This window comes from Pholcus phalangioides, unplaced genomic scaffold, assembly GCF_987345545.1.
Source record: "Pholcus phalangioides strain wild (caught in Gottingen) unplaced genomic scaffold, Ppha-v1.0 ptg000172l_1, whole genome shotgun sequence".
Lineage (NCBI taxonomy): Eukaryota > Metazoa > Arthropoda > Arachnida > Araneae > Pholcidae > Pholcus > Pholcus phalangioides.
Genome location: NW_028301637.1, coordinates 7,953,565 through 7,976,405, shown reverse-complemented (window position 1 = coordinate 7,976,405; position 22,841 = coordinate 7,953,565). Strand labels below are relative to the sequence as shown.

The 22,841-nt window shown below is 38.0% G+C and overlaps 1 protein-coding gene across 2 annotated transcripts in view; it reads right to left on the bottom strand.

Annotated features, from left to right (window-relative positions):
* Positions 1 to 2,119: 2,119 nt before the first annotated feature.
* LOC149063662 (retinal-binding protein-like) overlaps positions 2,120 to 22,841 on the bottom strand; it is an 82,768-nt gene continuing 62,046 nt past the window's right edge. For both annotated transcript variants that reach the window (XM_089255929.1, XM_089255930.1), the window contains exons 9-13: positions 20,587 to 20,667; positions 17,521 to 17,607; positions 14,837 to 14,943; positions 8,872 to 9,247; positions 2,120 to 4,140 (exon numbers count right to left, since the gene is read on the bottom strand). In XM_089255929.1, the coding sequence (XP_089112055.1) occupies positions 4,007 to 4,140; positions 8,872 to 9,247; positions 14,837 to 14,943; positions 17,521 to 17,607; positions 20,587 to 20,667 (785 nt within the window). In that variant the 3' untranslated portion in view covers positions 2,120 to 4,006. The remainder of the gene's footprint in view (positions 4,141 to 8,871; positions 9,248 to 14,836; positions 14,944 to 17,520; positions 17,608 to 20,586; positions 20,668 to 22,841) is intronic.

The window sequence follows — 22,841 nt, the reverse complement described above, 5'->3', positions numbered from 1 at the left end:
ATACTCCTTACAAATTATTACAAGTGATTGAGATTGCGTTAAATTATATATCTTGGTTGTAATATATGCCAGTCATTTCCTGAAGATGGATATATATGTAAGGGAAGAAAGAAAAGGGAATAAGCTTATATGTATGGAAGAAATTTTTTATAGTAATTTCTTAGACAAAACTTATATACAGGCAGAGGTGTATGCAGGGAAGGAGGCACGGCGCCCATGTCTCCCCCCCCCCCCCCCCAAACCGACCAAAAGATTTGGAGAAAAAAAATTATATTTCGATGAAAAAATTAAAATATCAATAGAAAATGCCCTTTATATGCTACATTAACCAATTTCCCAGTTAATTTTAATGTTTTTTAAAGGGAGGAAACTCGATTTCTTGAGAAGGAGATTTTTGTGCCTCGCACCCCAAGCCTTTTGTGCCCCTCGAAAGATCGATCCTGTGATGATAGGTCCCTGAACCAAATAGCATGCGTTTCAACTTGCATTTATTATTTTCTTTACTAAACAATCTTTTTTTCACTGTCAAATTTGTCATTCATTACAGGAATGAAATGTTTTATCAAATGCCTAAAGGGTAGAGGAGAAACGTCTTTTGCTCCAAGCTCCTCCTCACTGATATCTTTACAGAGATAGCATTTTAAGCTATATAATTTCATTACGAACCATTTGGCAAGTTCATCTCCATCAGTCGATGAATAGGTGGAAGTAGCAATTGATATGGTTTTGGTGATATTGGTTCGACTATGGTAGAAAAGTTCTTCATGGATCTTGTCGGCAGTATAATTTCATTATATGTATGCATTTGACTGCCATTAAGATCAATGAAATTCGATAGAATTATCGAGAAAAAATGTGGAAGGATTTTCCTTCAGTGCGACCCAATTCGGAATGTTTTTCAATCGCGTCCTCAAGAAACTATGCATTTCTATAGAAAATCAAACAACATTGCGTGACAACATATACTCATGTAAATATTTTTTTTCTAAAAAAAAAGCTTCAATTTTTGTAATTGTTTTTTTTTATGGCACCATTTTAGCGTCTGGCAATCGTTAATGAACTAAAAATAAGAAAATCGTGATAGTCGTACCAAATTAAACCAATTGCAAAGGTATATTGTAGCTTAACATGCGTTTGATGGCTTGTGAAAGCGCATAGTGTTAATGTATGTTCAAAGGCTTCTTTTTTTTCGCTGCTTGTTAGTGGAAAATTTTGCTTTGTTTCCAATAAAATGTTTTACAGAATTTCACATTGAGTTTCTTAGTTTCAAGTTATTGCTCGAACTTCAGTAGAACTAATTAGACTAGGGGGTGCACAACCTTTTCAGTCCGCGGGCCAGAAACTTGTACATGTAGAGCGATCATATGACCTGTATTTTACAAGGCATTCCCGTAATTTTAGCTATCTGAATTTTTATATAAAATGCTTTGTTTTCAACCTGACTTGGTTTAGTTTTTGAAATCAAGAATTGAGTTTACTTTCATGACTTATAAGTTATGGTAATTGTGAATCTCATTAATTATATAAATTCATAAAAGTTGTATAAATTGGGTTTTTTTTCATTCCACATATTTGTCAAACATACTTTTTTGGTGAGTTACTTTCCTTTGACAATTTTTTTCTTCAAAAAATTGAATTTTTTTATGTTTTATTTTTTATTTAAATACAAATTTACTTGTATTTCTTTAAAAAAAGAAATATGTGCGATAAACACATTATATATATATATTGATAAACACACATATATTGTTTTTGTATTCAACTTTTTTTTCTGTAATTATCAACTTTATTTGCTTTCGACAATCTTGTGGCTGTAATTGACAACTTTACTTAAATTTGCCAATTTTTTGCTATAATTGGCAACTTTCCCTTTTTCTCAAACAACTTTTTTGGCAGTAATTGGAAACTTTACTTGCCTCTGACAATTTTTGGTGATATATTGCATGAATTCTGTATTTTTATGAAGTAAATATGGTCTGCCTATGTATTTACTTATATCGTATTGTATGTATTGATGCTTTTCTACCAGAAGACCTTTCACGGGCCAGATGGAACCACTTGACAGGCCGCATTTGGCCTGCGAGGCAGAGGTTGTGCACCCGAATTAATTAGACATTGATGTTATCATAAATGTGTTTTATTAGTATCATGGTTTAGGTATTTGGTTATAATCATGATATAGGCATACATGTTACATCGAGATCTCTGCTCCTACAGAAAATGTATAATCATTCGGCTTTTAGGAATGCATACGTATATTTTACGACATGTGAGTACACACTATTTAGAAATGAGACTGAAGCAGCAATTGCTTCTTTTTTTCTAACTTCATGCACTATACAAGAAATGTTCCTAAATAAGATATTATAGAATTTTTGCATTTGTTTTTCTTCAAGGTTAAAAATTTTTAAATTGCAGGATGCTGTGAGCTTCAATGTATTTCGTTAAATGAGACTCTGCTGCAAGATTCAAAGCTCATTATTTTTCGATTTTTCCACTATATGCTATTGATAACTGAGCTTTATTGTACTGAAGCTGTAAATTTGAAAATTCATCTGAAGATTTTGTACTGTAAGCCTTAAAATTTCATTTTGAGATTCTCTGCTGTAAGCTTCAAAATTCAACATCAAAGGATTCTGCTGTAAGCATTGAAAATTTTCATCGTAAGCCTTCATGCTATAAGTTCTGTAGCTCAACATTGTAAAAGGTTCTCTGCTGCAAGCTTTAAAACTCAACTTCATAGGATTAAAGCTATGAGCTCTCTGAAAATTTTTATCATAGGATTCTCTGGTAAAAAAGTTACTTTCAAATAAGTTTTTACCACTAGATTCTATGCTATATAACATTTGAATAAATTCATAGGAATAAGTTTGTAAGCTCTGGAATTTTTTATCATGGGACTTTTTCCGTTATGTTTTGAAACTGAATATTATGGGATTCTGCGCTGAAAGCCTTGAATAACTCAATTTCATAGGATCAAATCTGCAAGCTCTTGAAATCAATGAATTTTCCTCAATGAATTTTCTGCTGTAAGCTCCGAAAATTTTCACGATAGGATTTTTAGTTGTAATTTATGAAAATTTTCACGATGAAATTTTCTGCTGTAAGCTTTGAAAAATTTTATGGTATGATTTTCTGCTGTAAGTTTTGGAAATTTTTACAATAGGATTTTCTTCTGTAAGCTCTGCAATTTTTCATCTCTGGGTTTACAACTGTTTTCAATTTTTTATCAATTGTAGTATTTTCTGTTGCAAGTTCCGAAATTTCTCATTACTTTATTTTCTGCTGTACGCTTCGAAAACTTTCATGATGTGAGTTTTAGTGCTGTAAGCGCTGAAAATTTTTTCGATAGGATTTCCTGTTGAAAGCTCTGAAATTTTCGACGATATGACTTTTTGCTGTAAGATTTGAAAATTTTCACTATATGACTTCAGGATAGGAGTTTTACTGCTGTAAAATTTGAAAATTTTCTTAGAAGGATTTCCTGCTGCAACTGCTGAAATATTTCACTGCTGTACACTTTGAATTTAAAAATCTTAGGATTCTTCGCTGTAGACTTCAAAAAAAGTTTTCATCATATCGTTTTCAGCTGTAACTTTTAGAGCTCAACATCCTATGTGTTGTAAGTGTTAAATAACTCGGCATTTAATGTTGCAAAATTCAAAATATAGGCGATAATAACTGAATTTGAAAAAAAAATTGTTTGAATTTATAATATATGCTATAACTTAATAGGATTAAGGCTAAGATAACTCTTCTGCTGTAGGTGTTGCATCTAAAAATCATCTGATTATTGCCGAAAGCTTCAAACATTTTCATCATAGGATTTTATGCTTCAAGCTTCAAAAACTTGTCCAGAAATCGAACGAGTTCATTCTATAGTTCAAGCTGCTGGTATATGGATGACTTAAATATTAGTTTTGAATAACAGCGGAAACGGTTGCGGTGACGATTTCCAGCATCAGTCACGGTACATTTGACTTGCCAAAGTAGGAATCTCTCTCTCTCAGAGATTTTTTATCGATTCGATGAGCTTTTCATCGATGCTTTCGAATTGTTCGCTCGGCGGAATCAATTCGATTTTGTAAAGAACTTGCTTCGGGCTCATCCAGCTGTAAGTGTTATCCAGGTGCACGATATCTGTAGGAAAAAAAGGAAAATCAATCCAGATCAGTAATCGCGCAAAAACCAATCATCCTCACACACACACAACCGCTGGTCCGTAGAAAATTCCTACCGGTCCGCGAAATATTTCGTCCAATTCATATAACCGCTACATAATTTTTATATATTTTGTACACCGTCTCTATTTTGGATTTTATATTTGTCTTTCAGCAGGTCAGGGTTATTTCACCTACTCATTTATTTTTCGCCGGCCAGAAAATTGTTTTTTTTTTACTTACGGTTTTTTTTATTGCCGACTAAAAGATTATTTTATCTACGGCATTTTTTTCTGGTTCGCATATCATTTCTCCCATTCATTTATTTTTCACCGCTCCGAAAATTATTCTATTTTCGGTATTTTTTGCCGGTCCGAAAACTATTCTTTCTATTTACGGTATTTTTTGCGGGTCCTAAAATTATTCTTTCTATTTACGGTATTTTTTGCGGGTCCGAAAATTATTCTTTCTATTTACGGTATTTTTTGCGGGTCCGAAAATTCATTTTATTCACGGTATTTTTTGCGGGCCCGAAAATTTTTATTTACGGTACTTTTTTGCCGATTCGCAAATCATTTCTCCCACGTATTTATTTTTCACCGCTCCGAAAATTATTCTATTTCCGGTATTTTTGGCCGGTACGGAAATTATTTCTAAATCATTAAATTTTTTCGCCAGTCTGCAAAGAGTTCAGTGTTAACAAAAGTCTGAACAATGAAAAATCTGTTCATCCATTGCTTTAATGGAATAAGACACAAAATCTTATGTTTAAGGGCATGAAAAATTTGAAAAAAATTGTCATTGAGATGTTGAACTTCTGAAAGCTACTCGTGATTCGTATAGAAAATATTGTAAGAGGCTTCAGGCTGAGAAAACAGAAAAAAAATTTAATTTTAATCTATTAACTTTACTATTTAATTTAAATTTAATCTATTAACATGCTATATTTAGGTTGAGAAATTGTTTAAGTAAATAATTTTTTTTTTAAATATTTTTCTCGTTTTTTTGCATTTCACTTTTGAATTTAGTCATTTCTTTAAAGTCTGTGAGAAGCTAACCTTTTTCACGGAAACCCTTATTATATTCTGCACGCACTTTTTTTTTTTGCTATATCAGGATGAATAAGATTTTGGTTTTCAAGCAGCTGAAATTCTTGTTGCCTAGGTTTTCAGTATGCATGGTGTTTAATTTGAAGAGAGTCTAATAATTTTTATTCGTCATATCTGCATCATTTCAGTAATGCATTTTTTTAGTAATGCAAGTTGTGACAGATAAGATACTTCAGAAAAAATCTAAATGGACTCTAATTTTTGAAGGATATTTATTTAGAATTATTCGTTCCAATCATTTATAGCAAAACTTTTGGCAGAAAAATTGCTCCTTATATTGCAGATATAGTTAGTTTTTAGTTCTGCTCCATTATCAAAATTTCTGCTCCAAAATGGATGAGGGGCGTTTGCACCCCTGTTATTATGATCTCGTTTGAGAAAGACGAACAGAGAAATGAGAAGTTCCTCACTCTCTCTTCAAATGAGATTAAGAGATGTGCTGAACGTGGAATTCCGTGCAAAACTTTGTAGAAGAGAACCACCCGAAATAAAGCTGTAGCAGTGCGAACAACCTGTCCAACGAAGTGCGATTTCACAGTAGCCCTTTATTTTAGTTTAGAGTAGGTTAATTTGTAAACATTATCGTATGTATATTCATTTATGGTATTATTTTATTGTATTATTAATTATATTATTATTGTGCTGAATTATTGAATGAATGACGTTTTTATTAGTCATTTTCATGGGAAAGAATGATAGTATAACGAATTATGCACGTTTACATTATTCCCTATGGAAAAGTTTGGTTCGTATCACGAGCACGTTCGCGGAATGAATTAAGCTCGTTAACCGAAGTTCCACTGTATTCTTATTTGCCAGCATCCGTGCTCAAGGTAATTTTGTGTGACATTCTGCACGATCGACAAGCTGCGATTGTGACAGACGCGGGATCGACTACTAAATATCTGCAAAAGGGAGCACCACAAGGGTTGTGCTCGGGTCCTCTTTTATGGAATCTAGTTCTCGATGAGCTGTTGAAAATGGAGTGGACAGCCAATATCCGTGTCCAGGCCTTTGCCGATGATATACTTGTTATTGCGTCTCACCCGACGATCAAAGGAACTGCAGAGCTAGCGGAAAAGGCGCTCCAATCCACCACAAGTTGGTCATCATCCCATAGCCTTTGCCTGTCTGCGAGCAAAACGAGATTTCTCTGGATCTCAAAGAAGCGTCCCCCATCGATTTGGATGATGGGAAAGACAATAAAAAGAACTACAGTATTGCAGTATCTAGGAGTTTCCATTAGCCAAGATCTCAAATGGGAGTCCCATATCCAGAAAATGAAGGATAAAGTTGCTGTTACCCTGCAGAAGATGCGACTTATGGCCGGAGAAAAGTGGGGCATTAATCAAGAAATGCGCAGAATACTCTATTTGACGATGGCAGAGAGAACTATGGCTTACGGTGCATCAATCTGGTGTGCATCGCCTCAGGTACAGCTTTCAAACAGACTGAACTCAATTCAGAGAGGATACCTGTTGTACACCTCAGGAGCTTATAGTACAACCCCGACAAATGCTCTCCAGACTATCTTGGGCCTCCCTCCGTTGAGCCTGAAAATGGAGTTTCTAGCTAAGTCGGCTCGCCTACTCCAGCTCCGCAAGACAGTCTCAACGACGAAAAATACATTGGATCCTCATGCATATGAACGCAAAATAAAGGGTTGGTCATCCCACCCGTCAGTCGGGCTGCGGAATAGCCAAATACGTTTTGGCGTACCAGAAAACGAAGGTGAGCTGCTTCAGTCATCCACACTTATATACTACACGGATGGATCAAAGTCTGCATACGCTAAGACTAAAGGTAAACAAGTAATAGCCCGATGGTCGGTCAAGCTAAAGGACGATAACTCAGTGTTTCTGGCTGAACATTTCGCCATCTACAACGCAGTCTTAGATGCTTTTTTACATCAAAAAGCTGCCCTAATTAGATCTGACAGTCGCTCCAGCATACTGGCGGTCTCTAATCCTCAGTCTAGTCATGAAATGGCTAGAACAATAAGAATGCTTCTCTGCAATCACACCAGAATAAGCCTCTCTTGGGTAATAGCACATATAGGCCAATAAGGTAATGAATTGGCGGATACCACGGTGAAGGAAGCTACCGAAGGCGGAATCATTACAGGTGATCTGCTGCTTCCCGCATCACACGCCAAAGCAATCATATGGAAGGATCTAATGAATAAATGGCAACAGAGGTGGGATGACAACACAGAGCCCGGTCGATCAACTCATAGCATCCTGCGACATGTAATGCCTCGGAACCATAAATGGTCACGTGAGATGATAATGTTCGTAACGGGCCAGGGTCCATTTCCGGCGAACCTTCATAGGTTCAAATCAATCCCCAGTGATAAATGCTCATGTTTGGCCATAGGCACGCCTCTTCACTACGCAACTCTATGCCCCAAGACAACGGCTTTCCACTTCAGAGAGCCAGCTGAACATCTGCGAATACCTTGGCTTGAGTGCATCCTGAAGCGGGAAGATTCGAAAAGTAAAATACTTAAACTGGTCCGCTTTCTAGAGCAGCACCCTGAGGATATCAGAACTACAATCCCGGAGCCAGAACCAGATAGAGAGCCACTAGACTACGATGTCAACTACATCCAGACAGCGATCTCGTACATCTGTTTAGAGAAGAGGAAGAAGAAGAGACTGAGTAGTCGAGAATAGTTTGATCCACGCTGGCTTATCGAAAAGCTGGATACAGGCAGCAATTATTGACGAATGTCTTTGGACCAAATCAAACCACACGTTGCAGTGATTAGATCAACCCCGCAGCAGATTGACAGCTTTCATTGATGTGATAGTTACTGATCCAATGAAAATCCCTGAAGAGAAGCAGATCACATTTTATCAAGAACTATTCCCGATTATGACGATTATTATGTGATTTATAACCTGTGATTTACAATTGTGATTTATTTACAGAATCACCATTTTTCGATTACAAATTTTATACTTGTTTATTGGCGAGGTGCGTAATGGCACCTGCCCATGTATGTAATATATCTTTCTCAAGATCAATAAATGGTTAGGTTTCCCCGGAGGCACCCGAGTCCCCAGGGACAATGTGCTTATATCACTGGGTGTCTCTCGGTTCCTATCACTATCATCTGTCGGTTTTTTACTTGACGGCAGACACCACAACCTCTTTCATTTTTCCCTGGGGCTATGATGTTTAGACGGCAGTATAGCCGCACATTTTTTTGGATAAAATTCAAAATTTTTTTCGAGTTCTGTAAGAAAAGCCTCAATATCATTGAGGGAAACGTTACATCAGAAACCCCTGATATAAAGAACAGATACAAGTACATATACAGAAATGGGCAGTCAGGAACATTCTGGAGATAAAACAGCACCACACTAGACATATTCTAGTGTGGTGTTGGCTGAAAGAGGCATTTGGCGGAAGATCAAACTTGGAATCCAAAACTTGTGTCGGGGGATTCGACAAAAGAATGGAAAGTCAATTGTAAAGATGTTGTCAACGAGCGGCGCCGGTCCTGTTTGTGCTTGTCTAGTTTTGTTTTACCAACGCCTAACGTTTGAATCATGAATTTTGAAACACCCTGTACTATCTTATACGATCGTACTTACATTTCCCAGCCTTCCAAGCCCTCAAATGACTGATCTCGGGCGTAATCTGGCATTGCGAACGGATGATCGGAGTAAGCTGCTCGAGTTTGTCGAGCAAAGCCTTCTGGTCAGCTTTCTTGGTGACGACTAGGTCCTCTAGGTCGTTCTCGGCGGCTTCTTGGTCGTCAAACGGAGCATAGTAGAGTCCGATTCCAATATCGTTGTCTTTGGAGTGTATGTGCCATTTGAGGATGGTGCCGACTTCCGGGATGTCGAACGGTATGCTTATGCAGGACGCTGCCGGGATCGTGATTGCTTGAACGTCGGGCATCTCTGTATTTAGTAAGCTGTCTTCTTTGGTATAGTACATGTCCGAGATCACTCCTCCCTGACCTACCTGTGGAAATTGAGAAGAGAGTAGACAATTTTATGAAGCGAAATTTTTGCCATTGAAAGAACCAACTATATGCATCAAATAATTAGTTTCATGTGCGTGGGCCCAAGGTCACAACTAGAAACGAAAATTTACTCTGTCGCCCGGGGCCAGTGTTGATTTTAACGGCCTCCTCTCAAGGATTTTGAAAGGAGAAACAGTGAACTCAGCGCTGTTTCTGATCTAGCGCTCGGGGCACAAGCAGAACCGTCTTGAGAGCATCGTGGGCCCCAGGGCCAAATGATTTTTCTAAGCCCCTACGTGGTGAATTCTCGGAAATTTCGACCACATTTCATTTTTGTGAGGCCCCTTTTCTCTTGAGGTCCATGCGTTAAGACCCTACTTTTCTCCTGTGGTTGCGGCCCTGAATATGCCTACGATTCTTCGATATTAATTTTCGTTATATATGACACCACAATCCCATTCATAGAATATTAGCATATCACAGATGGGTCCGGGAGGGTCTGAAGTGAATAGAAAATTAAGTTTTTGTAATGAATAGAAAAAAAAAATAGTGTGTGGAAAATATATCAATACATTTTTTTGAGCGCATCGGAAATGAATAGAAAATTGAATGTCTGAAGTCAATTGAAAATTGAGTGTTTGAAAGAATTTGAAATAAATGTAAAATTGAGTGTCAAAAATAAACAGGAAATTGAGCGTCGGAAATCTGAAGTCAATAAACAATGGAGTGTTGGCAATAAATCAACAGACTTGCAATATTTTTGAAGCATATTCATACACAAATGGATGCATGCGGATTCCGCGTTCGATGTTAGCATTCCGATTTACACACCTTGCTCCATATATTGTAAGTCAGTGCCGTCTATCGGTGACTTTCAGAACTATTTTGTTATTTTAAAAAATATCCGGATTGACCTGAAGTGAAATTCTCACAAACCGCTATTCCCTCATCATAATTTGTTCCGTTTTATTATTAGATTTTCAAAGTTTTAACGAACTTGCTCAGAATCGGTGCCATATTATCTTCCGAAGTGAGGTCATAGAATCATCAACCGATCTGAAGACGTATTTCATTTCAAACGATCGACCATTCAGCGTCAAAGTTCCAACAGTTGAAATTAGAAACCGAAACTAAAGTTCACCTAAATCGGCACCCTGGTTTTGGTTCCTCTCCTCTATTTGTATGCAAATGATTGCCCTCCTGATATAAAGATATCTTGGTGCTCTTTGCGGACGATGCTGCAGTTTGTGAGCTCATAGCAACTCCACCCCCATCTTGATAAATTCCTTGCATAATAGCCTACTCGGAGAATTATTCTATGACCCATTCCATAACAGGGGCCATTTACCAGCATTCAATGCTTAATTTCATTCATCTTATAATCTATTGATATTCATATTTTTCTTTCATAGCGTGCGTATGCACACCTTCGCCGTTCTTTCAATATTGAATGCTACCCATCCTATGCAGATGGTTTATATCTATTGACCGAGTTATTTCTAAAAGCATTCAAAATATGCAGTATGGTGATTCCGTTCGAACATGCAAGGCCTACTTCATGCAGATTTCACTTCAAACAGTCTTTCGTTAGAGAGATATGGATGGCTTTTTTCTTCAGCGCCTCACGCCACAGTGCGTGAAATAAGGAAGGCAGGGTCATGTGTCTCCAGTGGTGTAGATGGTAGCATGCTTGCCCGGTATGCAAGAGGGCCTGGGTTCGAGTCCCGGCGGGGACGTGATGACTTTTCTTTCCGAGTTCACCTCAGCATAATATCCGGAAAATAACTGTTTCCTTGGAGTCTTTCGTTAGTTTCGTATGGCGACAAAAACGTATCAACATAAGGGAAAAATCACCAATTTGTTACTAACCTCTGACACTTAATTTTTTATCGACTTGACACAAAATATTTCATTGACTTCAGACAAAATATTTCATTGACTTCAGACACACAATTCTATTCTAGTTTCAGACACTCAATTTTCTGTTTATTTCAGAAACTAAATTTTTTTGCTGATTAATTTCTGATATTTAATTTCCTATTCGTTAGCAACAATAATTTTCCATTGACTTGCGACACTCAATTTTTTATTGACTTCAAGGACCCGATTTCCTATTGGCTATAGACAATCATTTTCCATTGATTTCTGATACTAAATTTTTTATTGATTTCAGACACTCGTTTTTCTATCTGCTTCGGGCATTAAATTCTGTATTGGCTACAGATACGAATTTATCTATTAATTTGAGACGGGCCGCTCAAGTATTACGTCAGCAAGTTTTTAGCTATTTTCGACTCCCCCCCCCCCCCCCCCCCCCCCCTTGTCAGCAAAATTATGTCAGCGCTGCCCTCTACCTCCTAACGCATATTGGTTGGACGAAAAACGTACACCACGGGAGGGGGCTCGTGCAACTCCCCCCCCCCCCCCCAGACGAAAAAATATTTCTTTAATGCAAAAGATATTTAAAAAAAATTAAAATTTCGAAAGAAAATAGCTTTATATGTTATTATAATCGATTTCTGTTAATTTAAATACTATTTGACGGGTAAGAACTCAACATTTCTCTTTAAGAAATTCATTGCGGCCCACCCTTAAAGCCATATATGGCCCTAAACCCTTGACTCGCGGACCAAATGTCACCCTGAAGGTTATCTCATGTGGCTTACCCCCTCCAACCTAATTTTGTAAAAACGAACTAAGCGGCACATTTTTACAAATCGCTCAAATTATCCTTGGCACAATTTTAGAACATTTAATTGGCCCGTGGCACATTTTCAAATCACTGAAGTAGGCCTCAAAGATCACTTAAGTAACCCGCGACAAAGTTCCAGAACATAAACGATCCGTGGCACATTTAGAGATCCCTTGAGTTACATGTGGGCACAGTTTTAGAGAACTTGAGCGGTCCGGACACATTTCCAGAGCACTTGAAGGATCCCTGAGATATTTAGAGATCACAAAACTGGCTCTGTAGTTGACTTATCAATAGGGGGAACATTAGTTCAAGTGCCCAATAACTATCGAAAGGTTTTTCCCGTTTTTGGCGCTCCGAATAAGATGCCATAAGGATATTTCATATCTTCGTAAAGAGGGGTTGATGACGTAGGCATCATCCTAACCCCCCCCCCCCACTTTGTCATCAAAAGTCAGCAAATCGGAACCCCCCCCCCCCCCCCATCAATGCTGACGTAATACTTGAATGACCCCAAACTCAAAATTTATTGGTATTTCAGACGTTCAACACAATTCCTGTTGATTTCAGACACTCAGTTTTCAACTGAAACATTTGTGAATGGCGGAAAATAAAGGGCTTCTGCACAATATCGCAGTGAATTTAAAATGACCACGAAAATAAACATCCAACATGACGAGAGAGGATGGATCCAACATATCCCTTTTCAACTCATATGAGATGAAAAATATTTATTCGGATTATCATAATATAATTTATATATTTTTTGAAAAAATTTCAATAGAAACTAGAAATTAAACTCAGACTCGTATAAAATACGGTATGTTTCCATTAAAAACGTGAAATACGGGCAGTATAGTCAACCAATCTGTAAATTTAGTGTTAAAGTAATTTCCTATACACTTCCACACAGCCTCTTACCATACAGCAACTCAAACTTGATTGGAAGGGGAGCTTCCAAGGGCGGGGGGGTCGTTTAAATCCACTCGTAGCCAGAGATTCTTGAGCTATGTGTGACGATCCAAACTTGATTCATAGGGACTTTCGAGACGGGTCGTACGAATCGATTTACAGCCAGGGATTCTTGAGCTATGGGTGAAGACCCAAACTTGATCCACAGGGGCTTCCGAGATCGGTCGTACAAATCCACTCACAGAAAGAGATTCTTGAGCTGTGGGTCGCGATTCAAATTTAATTCACAAGGACTTCCGAGATGGGCCGTACGAATCCACTTACCGCCAGAGATTCTTGAGCTATGGGTGAAGACCCAAACTTGATTCACAGGGGCTTCCGAGATCGGTCGTACAAATCCACTTACAGAAAGAGATTCTTGAGCTATGGGTCGCGATTCAAATTTAATTTACAGGGACTTTCGAGATGGGTCGTACGAATCCACTTACAGAAAGAGATTCTTGAGCTATGGGTCGCGATCCAAATTTAATTCAAAGGGTGTTCCGAGATGGATCGTAAAGCTCCATCTACTGTCATACAACAGGTATCGTAGGCCGAATGTCAAAGACAGGGGTCTTCAAACTTACAGACATGGCAGGCCAATTTGAAATTTCCCACCCAACCCACGGGCCACGAACTCATGTAATTTAATGACATGTGAATAGAAGTGTCAATGTTGCCCCGTGTTAATCGGGGACTGAAATGATTGACGCGTTTCTTTCATTCTGAAATTATTTCTTCTATCAATTATGAATTTTTATTAGTTCTGAAATAATGTTTCTTTAGTTCCGAATAAGTTTTTAATTAATTACTGATTATATTAATTGATTCTCAGATTGATTTTAATCTGAAATCACTTTAACTAATTGTGGAATTGAAATTTTTTTCAATATTCGAACAATTTATTCTTTCATTGATTGTGAAATAATTTCTTCTCAGAAAATACGAAGTATTATTTCTCTTATTGATTTATATTTTTTCCATTAATTCTGAAATGATTTATTCACAAATTTTTTCTTTTCAGTAATTCTGAAATTTTCTTCGATTCTGGAATTATTTCTGCCGTTAATTCTGAATTTTCATCAATTGTGGAATTATTTCTTTCATTAATTCTGAATTTTCATCAATCGTGGAATCATTTCTTCCATTAATTCCGAATTTTCATCGATCGTGGAGTTATTTCTTGCGTTAATTCTGAATTTTCATCAATCGTGGAATTATTTCTTCCATTAATTCTGAATTTTCATCAATCGTGGAGTTATTTTTTCCATTAATTCTGAATTTTCATCAATCGTGGAATTATTTCTTTCATTAATTCTGAATTTTCATCAATCGTGGAATTATTTCTTCCATTAATTGTGAATTTTCATAAATTCTGGTATTATTTCTTTCATCAATTGTAGAATTAATCGTTTTTCAATGTTTTCAAACATTTTCTGAAAACGATTGACGGGCCACGACAAAAATCTCCGAGGGTGAAATGCGGCCCGCGGGCCATACATTGAAGACCCCTGTCCTGAGCTTTCCCTGTAACGTCGTTTTCCGTATTCAGAAATTATATGGAGGCGTTTGGAATCAGGATAAAGAGACAATCGAAACTGACCACGGAACAACAATCAAAAAACATTGATGCCAATATTATGATTGTTGTTAGAATATATATATTATATATATGGTATATTGTTCATGCACCAAAGATGTCGGACGATCATAATATGCGATAAACGATAGAAATATTGGTCACGGTGACAACAAATTTACCGGTAGAACATCTAGTTTCTTGAAAAAAACAATCGAATTCAGTTATTGTTATTATTATTGTGGTCCATATGAGTCACCCGCAATAATGTAGATGATGTCAAAAAAGGTTGTCGTACATTTATAACACACATACAAAGGGAAAGCTATTTTTCCATAGCGAACAATGGATTTTATTTTAACTTACGAAATCGGAGCATTTGGGGTCTCCTTTCTTGTCGACGCGGTTGCCGCCCATATTCTTTGGCAAGATGTCCGCGTCCACCATCTCCAGCAATGGCTCTTTAAACTCTTCTATATCAAGTAAAAGGAAAAAACACAGTAAGAAAAAGAAAAACTATGTCGAGATATATTCAATTAAGCTTTCTTCTAAATAAGATTTGCCGATAAAAACCCAATGCCTGAGCTTAAATTGAACTTTCTCTGCGGTTTCCATTATTATTATTATGGGGATACAATTGACGATAATGACAGCAAAATTATTTTCCGTGGGGGCCCCCCCGAAAAATTTGCTATTGTTTGTGAGGAATTCTCTGCGGTTTTGTGTTTCCATCATACACATATGAAGATTCTGAATTGTCTAGCTCAGCGGTTCTCAACCTTTTTTGACTCGCGGAGCCCTTTCTGATGTATAATTTCTGTGGAGGAGCCCCTATAGGCCTATTTTTCATTCAGTCATCAAAGTTACTGATTTATTATTATTATTCAGAAATACTGATAATTACTTTTCCCGAATTTATTGTATTTTGTATTTTTCTGGAGCTGCGGTTGAGAACCGCTGGTCTATCTATGTCTAGTGTGAAGTCGAATCGGTCCGATACCCATGCGTTGAACATGTCATCCATCATGTTGACTGATTAGATTCCTGCAAGGCTAAGCTCTAAGATAGGGGTTCTTAACCTATGGGTCGCGACCCAAACTTGGGTAGCAGGAGCTTCCAAGATGGGTCGTTCAAATTCACTAACAGCCGGGGGTTCTTCAGCTATGGGTACCACCCCTGTAGATTCTCAGGAGCTTCCGAGAAGGGTCAAACGAATTTTCGACCATGGGTGACGATCCATACTTGATTCGCAGGAGCTTTCGAGATGAGTCGTTAAAATTCACTCACAGCCAGGAATTCTTGAGCGTGATTCTTAGTCAATCACAGGCGCTTCCTAGATGAGTCGTACGAATCTACTGACAGCCCTGTTATAAATGCACTGGTTTCTCGGTTTCTCTAATTTCGACGAAGAAACGGTTCCATGGGTCGCAAAGCTTATCTTGTTTGCTTTGTGTGTGTGAGTCGCGGCTGAAAAAGGTTAAGAACCCCTGCTCTCTCTAAGGCAAAGGTGCTCAACTTTTGAGAAAGTGAGGACCGCTTTATTGTTTTGAAAACGAGTCGTGGGCCACTTTAATAAGTGACCATGTGTTTCCCGTGTATGTGTGACACCAACACTCGGGATAACACATTGCAGGCGAGTCACAAATCCAGCAACGGCAGAGTGCAGCAGCTCCACGTACACGGATTACAACGGTGAACTGGGTTGTGGATTACGGGCGCAGGTTCTTATAACCGTCTCATTTGCATATTTCCACCGAAGTCGCTCGTACCAGCGCCCCCTTTCGACTGTTTTTTGAGTTTTTCCCTGTCTTAAAAAAATTCCCGTGACCTAGCGATGCTAACCCTGCAAACCGTTTTTTCTTTCGGTTATTTTTCTGGTTTTTATTCATTTTTAAAGTCTCTACGGACTTTTTGCCCACCCTGTACCATCGGGCCCATATAAGGTGGGGTAGTGCGAAAAACGGGGTCTTTTTCCCTGTAGTGGAGGTATGAGAAGGAGTTTCGAAGTTGAGGTTGGAAAGAGATCTTGTGGTGAAGTGAAAAGATCAGGGCTGTGATGGATCCGAAAGATGGATAATAGGTGGTGAGTGCCATATCAATTGAGTCGAAATTATCTCTCTCTCAATTCAAGAATTTCTAATCATTTATTACTTATCGAGATACTTAATCATTTAGTATTCAGCATGTCAAGATGTTGTATTCTCAATAGCAATATATAACATGTTGGATGTGGATCTCCTCTTTGGATAATCCTTATTTTTATTTGGTAATTTAATAAATTAATTTGTTGTATGTATATATATAATCCCTCTGTGTGAATTATATTAATTTTTGTTGGTCGTATTCTTTGTTGACGGAGGCTGATACACAACACGAAAAAGTACTCCATAATCGTAAATGCAATGGTTTTCCCTTTTTATGCCCATTCAAACCAATTGACTCCGTAGCATTATGTTAAACTAATTAACGAAATCTACGAGAACTTATTGTTCAACATGTATTTGAGTAATATTCTGTTTTGCCCATATTTCTTTCCCAAAATAGAAGTTGCGGCATACCTCGGGGGTCTATCAAGATTCTGACAAACTCGTGAGACCCTGGTAATCTTCTTCGGCCTATATTAGATAAATTCTTATCGACCCAGACTACCAATCTGGTTTTACATTATTCCTAGAGAGTAAGGCCAATTTTTTACGTTTCACGTCAGAAAAAAAATACCGCTAAACGTAAATTAGGTTTACGCGTCGGAGCATGTCACATTATATGTCACCAGAACGTGCGTCGACAACGGCAAAAAAGAAAAAAAACCCCGTCGGCAATCACGTCTCACGATAATCTTTCCGATCACGTATCAATTCTCACCCAAAAAGCACACTCGCGTGCCTGTCTAGTTTTGACGAATAATCACTCATTGTCTACGGACGGGCCATCTTTTTACGGATGGCCATCGGACCCGCCTCTTGATAGTTAAGGCCTCGAACAGTAGCTTCTTGTAAGTAATAACGGTAAGAAAAACCAACATGGAATATAGAATGATGCCTTGTCCTTACCGCGACCAAAGATCTTTATCCTCTTCTGCAATTCCTCTCCGATTGCGGGTTTCAGCATCTTGTACAATGTCGAGAATATTGCGGGAGCTGGAACAAGAATAACAATAATATGATGGCCGACAAGTAATTTTGCAATGCAAATACAGTATTGACTTTATCACGAATGCAATGGATTTTTCGATTCCAGGAAAGACATAAAAATTTCCATATTCATATAATGACGATAGTTATCGCGGGGTAGGTCCATAGTTTACTCAAGAGACGATGTGGGAATATAGTAGCGTTTCTCAACCTATGGTCCGCAGGCGCACTTGATAACTAAATTCTAACCGAATGAAAAATAGTTAAATTTTTATTGTTATAAGTTAATATGGGTTCAAATAAAACTCGGACTTTTTCATGCTTAACCACTTCGCGATCAAAGACGTAATATTGCGTCCAAACGCCAGTGGAATAAATTCAAACAAGTTTTCTCTCTGTTTCCTTTCTTCTCTCCTCAACATCGCGAAGCTTTGCTGCAACCCTTTAACTTATTTTTCTCTTAGACTTTTGTATATATAAATAAGACAGCCATAAGTAAGTGTCACTATCATTATACCCACTATCATTATACCCTGATAGTGTGATGTTTTTCCCACACATGATATATCTTTCCTTTAAGAGTGAAAGAAAATAACAGGTAGGAGCGTGAAAAGAGAAATGTACTTTGTATTTACATTCTTATAAACTTACCTATTATACTGTTTTACACTCTTTCATTTTTTTTCTACCTTTCCTCTTTTACTTTTTGTATCCTTCTGCTTTTTCTCACGTGCGTTTATGTAAGGACAAGGTTACCATATTTATCGCCAATTCGTCAAATAGAAAGCATCCGAATTTCTTGCCGATTCGCTTGTAAGCGAAGCGGTTAAGGCAACCAAATCTAATCGGAAAAAATTCGGGAAATTCTAGCCATAGGAAAATGCAGTTTACGAAAAATCTGCCAATTAACGCTAAAATCGCAGAAGAGTAGGAAAATAAAGGACTGCTGCAAATCGCAGTAAACTACTACATACATAATACAAACTAATACAAATACAACGCCACAACAGGCAAATTGCCCAACGAGGTGGCTGACTTAAGAACATCATGGATCCCCGAGCCATTTTTTGGAGGCCGCACCTACTACTACTACTACAACACCACACATGCCCACACACCCCGCCCCCGCGGAACCCCCCAACGCATCGGTACATGCGGGAATGTGCGTGTACGTGTAGTGAAACCTGACGGGAAGTTTTTTGTTTCTCTGTAATGCTTGTTGTGTGTAGTGCTGCCATCTGCCACAAGTTTTTCTAACTATGAGTGAAGTGTTATGATTGAATTATTTATCGTTGTAGGACTGTTGCTCTCTGTGGCGAGACTTTTTAACGGGGAGATCGGCTCGCATTTGCGCCTTGAAGTTGGGAACCACAGAAAACCAACTTCAGCCGACCACCACTGTGGGGTTCGAACCCGGATCCTCGCATCGCGAGTCCGTCACTATAACCACTCGACCACCACAGCGGCTAAAAGTGTAACTATCTGTAGGCGGGCGGGTTTGAACCCATGTACGCTGAATTGTTCCCATCTGCCTCGTATAAACGGGACTTTTAATAAGGCCGTTTCTTACCAACCCACCATTACGGCAAATAAATGTAGTATATTTCACGGAAAATAAAACTTCATCAGGACTTGGCGGTCATATTTCATCGAGAAAGCTACGAGGAATTGCGTTCTATAATATATTAAAAAACCGACGACGCTCCTTTTCAACCAAAAACGTTGTGAAAAGCCAACAAGATCGCTAATTATTAACGCAAAGCCTTTGAGGGCCTCAAATGCAAAAAAGGGCGTCATGAAAATGAAATTTGGCTGAAATTTTCGTCATTGAGTATGTAAATTGATTAGCAGGTATTCTTTAACCAGGTGGGGGCCCAGAAAAACTACTTTGCCCGGGTGTCTATGATGATGTTAAGACATCCCTGATTGCTGAAATTGCTAATAACCTACCAATACAGGGAAAATAAAAGGTCACCCTAAATTGCGGTCAATCAAAATGAAATTCGGGAAAAGAACATTGAATGTGACAAATATGTCAATTATCTACAGGGTATTCTGTTAATGGACTGACGAACTCAGAGGGTTGTCAGTAGGCATCAAGAGGAACAAAAAATGTGCTGGAACATGATGTCGCAAACCACGTGGAGAGGGTGAAAATCGCGAAAAATCCGGGCCTTATCAACCGTTTGTTGTAGAGGTGAGACTTCAATTTAAAAAAAAAAAACTCCCAAAATATTTTTAAAGTGTTACCAGTTTCTCTCGAGAGTGAAAATACAGCGTGTCTCAAAATGAAAAATATAAATTTTTTATATGGACACCCTGTCCTCTAACTTCCAATTAGAAAATTATTGTCCGGTCTCTTCTGAGGCCAAAATATTTTACAGAACCCAGTTTCCCGTACCTTTTTCCATGAAATATGACCGCTAGGTCCTGATGAAGTTTTATGTTTGCCGTGAAATACATTATCCAGTTTACTTGGATTTACGGCAGTTATTCATTTTCTCTCTCCGGTGGTTTTAGCGATAACTAGCAGATTTACCGTGAATTGCATTTTTCTTTGGCTACAATTTCCCAATGGGATTTGGTTGCCATAAGTATGAAAGTCCGAGTCTCTCATTTGAACCCATATCAACTTATACCAATAAAAATGTAAAATTTTTTACTCAGAATTAAATCATCAAGTCCACCTGTGTTACCGTCGCAGACCTCCTACGGTCCGTGGACTACAGGTTGAGAAATGCCGTATAGAGAGAATGTACGTACAAATGTACGCTGTATGTACGCAATAGAGCGCAGTTTTGAGGATTTTGACCATGCTAAAATGTGTAAAACCCCTCCTAAAAATTGAGATAATCTAATATATAAAGGTTTATAGAATATTTATTTTGCTATTTTTTTCTATTATTCTTAGCTTAATGGAAATTACAGTGTGATATAAAATAATCACGAATAATATTTGAAAAAAAGTGTCATCGTTATACTCACCATTGATAACGAAAATACATTTTATATAATCATGATAATAATCTTGCAGAAGTTTCAAGCCAGAGAGTGCAGTATCGATAACTAAATATCAAAAGGAAAAAAAACAACAACAAACGATTATTACGATTATTAATAATCACATCGATTCAATATATTATTAAACTTCGGTGACCGTATTTTTCGGACAAAAACGGGACAACGCCCGACATCGCCAATAGTCACCAAAACAAAATCGCAAGTTTAATCTATACTATACTCAGGGCTGGACTTGGGGCAGGCGAACCCGGCCGTAAAATATTACTGCTAGTAAAAATGGATTAGAATACAATGGCTACTACTTTAATTGCCTGATAAAAAACCCTAGATTAAAATTTTATCAATTTTAGATAAACTACGAGGAAAAAATATGAATCTTAGGTCTTAGATTTAACAAACACACATAGATATTTTGTTTGTCATAGGTCCTCAAATAGGACTTTGGCAAGTCACACTGACTTTAAAGCAAGGGTTCTTGACATTTCGTGTTCCACGGACTCTGTGCCAATAATGACCAATAAGATAAAATCCACTCAGATCCCTTTTACAGAATAATATTCGGCAGCATGGACGCCGGAACATATATGCTCATGTTGCTAAAGCAAGACCAATCATCATTCAAATATAGTCCATACCCCCTTAGTTTGAGCGATGGGAGATCTACCAAAAACGGGACATTTTTGTTGAATGTGTTACGTATGGTCTTGCATATCAAAGTGAGCATTATGTTCATTACTCGAGCAATACCACACATTTTCTGACTTCCGGCGTCCCTGTTCAGCACATAATAATGTAAAAACAATAAGTTAATTGTTTTATTATCACGGGCCTCTTCCTGGTTAAGAACCACTGCTTTAAAAGTTAATTTACTGCGCAACTTTTTTGAATAAGAAAACATATAAAGTTGTTTTTTGGGCCCGTAGGCTAGAGCCTCTAAGCCAGAGGTCTTCAACCCTTTCCCAACGATATCCTTTTCCAGTCGCGAGCACTGCCTGTACCCATCGTCAAAAAAAAAAAAAAAAAAAAGAGCACCCTTACGACAAGTTTAACTTACGAATGCAAGAAATGACGATGGTGATTTCAATCCTTGAATGCAATTTCTCCAAGGTGTTTAATTTCAACGTTGATCAAGTGGAACGAAACCATGAACCTCTCCGCTAATTATACGAAGTACAGACCAGGGCCGTCTTAAGACCATCGGAGGCCCCCGGGCCACTTGGTGACCCGAGGCCCCCCCGAGGGTAGGTCCTTGTGAAGAATTAACTCTCTATGTTTGGCACAGATGGCGCCACTATACTGGCAAAAGATACAATACCGCTATTTAGGTCATCTCGTCTTACTTGCGGAGCTTCTTTTCCTCTTTTTTATTTACTTAACAAGTTTACTGATTTATTTTATTTTCTTCGAGCTGCCGCGGAGCTCTTGGGAGGTGCACACGAAGCCCCAAGCAATTGAGAACAGCTGCCTTAGAGAGTCGCATATAAAAAAAAGACAAATATACTGAAAAATTGAATTTTCTGGATGTTATGCCGAAATTAATATTTGGAAAGAAAAGTGACTTGCTTCTCACTTGCGGGAATCAAACCTGGATCCCCTTGCATACCGGGAAAGCGCGCTAACCAATACACCTCAGCGCTTCTCGCTACTAATGCGTGTTATAAGGAATCGAAAACTGCGTCTCTGGTGTATTGGTTAGCGTACTTGCCTGGTATGCAAGGGGACCCGGTTTTGATTCCAGGAGGAGACAAATCACTGTTCTTTCCAAATACGTATTAGTTTCGGCATAACATCCAAAAAATTCAATTTCCCTACATATTACGAGCAGAAAAAAAATACCATCTCTTAATACAAAAGACAAGCAGATAGGAAAGAAAAATCTTCAAATTCGCCTCACTTTTCCTCAGGGTCGGGCTTAGGAATTTCGCGGTGTGGTGCAAAGGAAATTTTGCGACCCCCTCTAAAAGAAATTTTTGTAGTAGCTCCCCGACTGCCAAACTTTTCCAGTTACGAACATAAATCTTGAAAGGGAAAATATTGTTCAGAAAGAGAGACCGCATCTCATTACACTCATTTTTTCGTTATTTCAGGATCACGTTCATCGTTTGGATCGTAATCAAACACGATCCATTGAGAGGGAATTTTTATTAACTTGACAAAATTAATAAACAATTAGTAATGGTTAGAGTGGTCCACCTACTTATACTTCGTTGTGGGTCGAA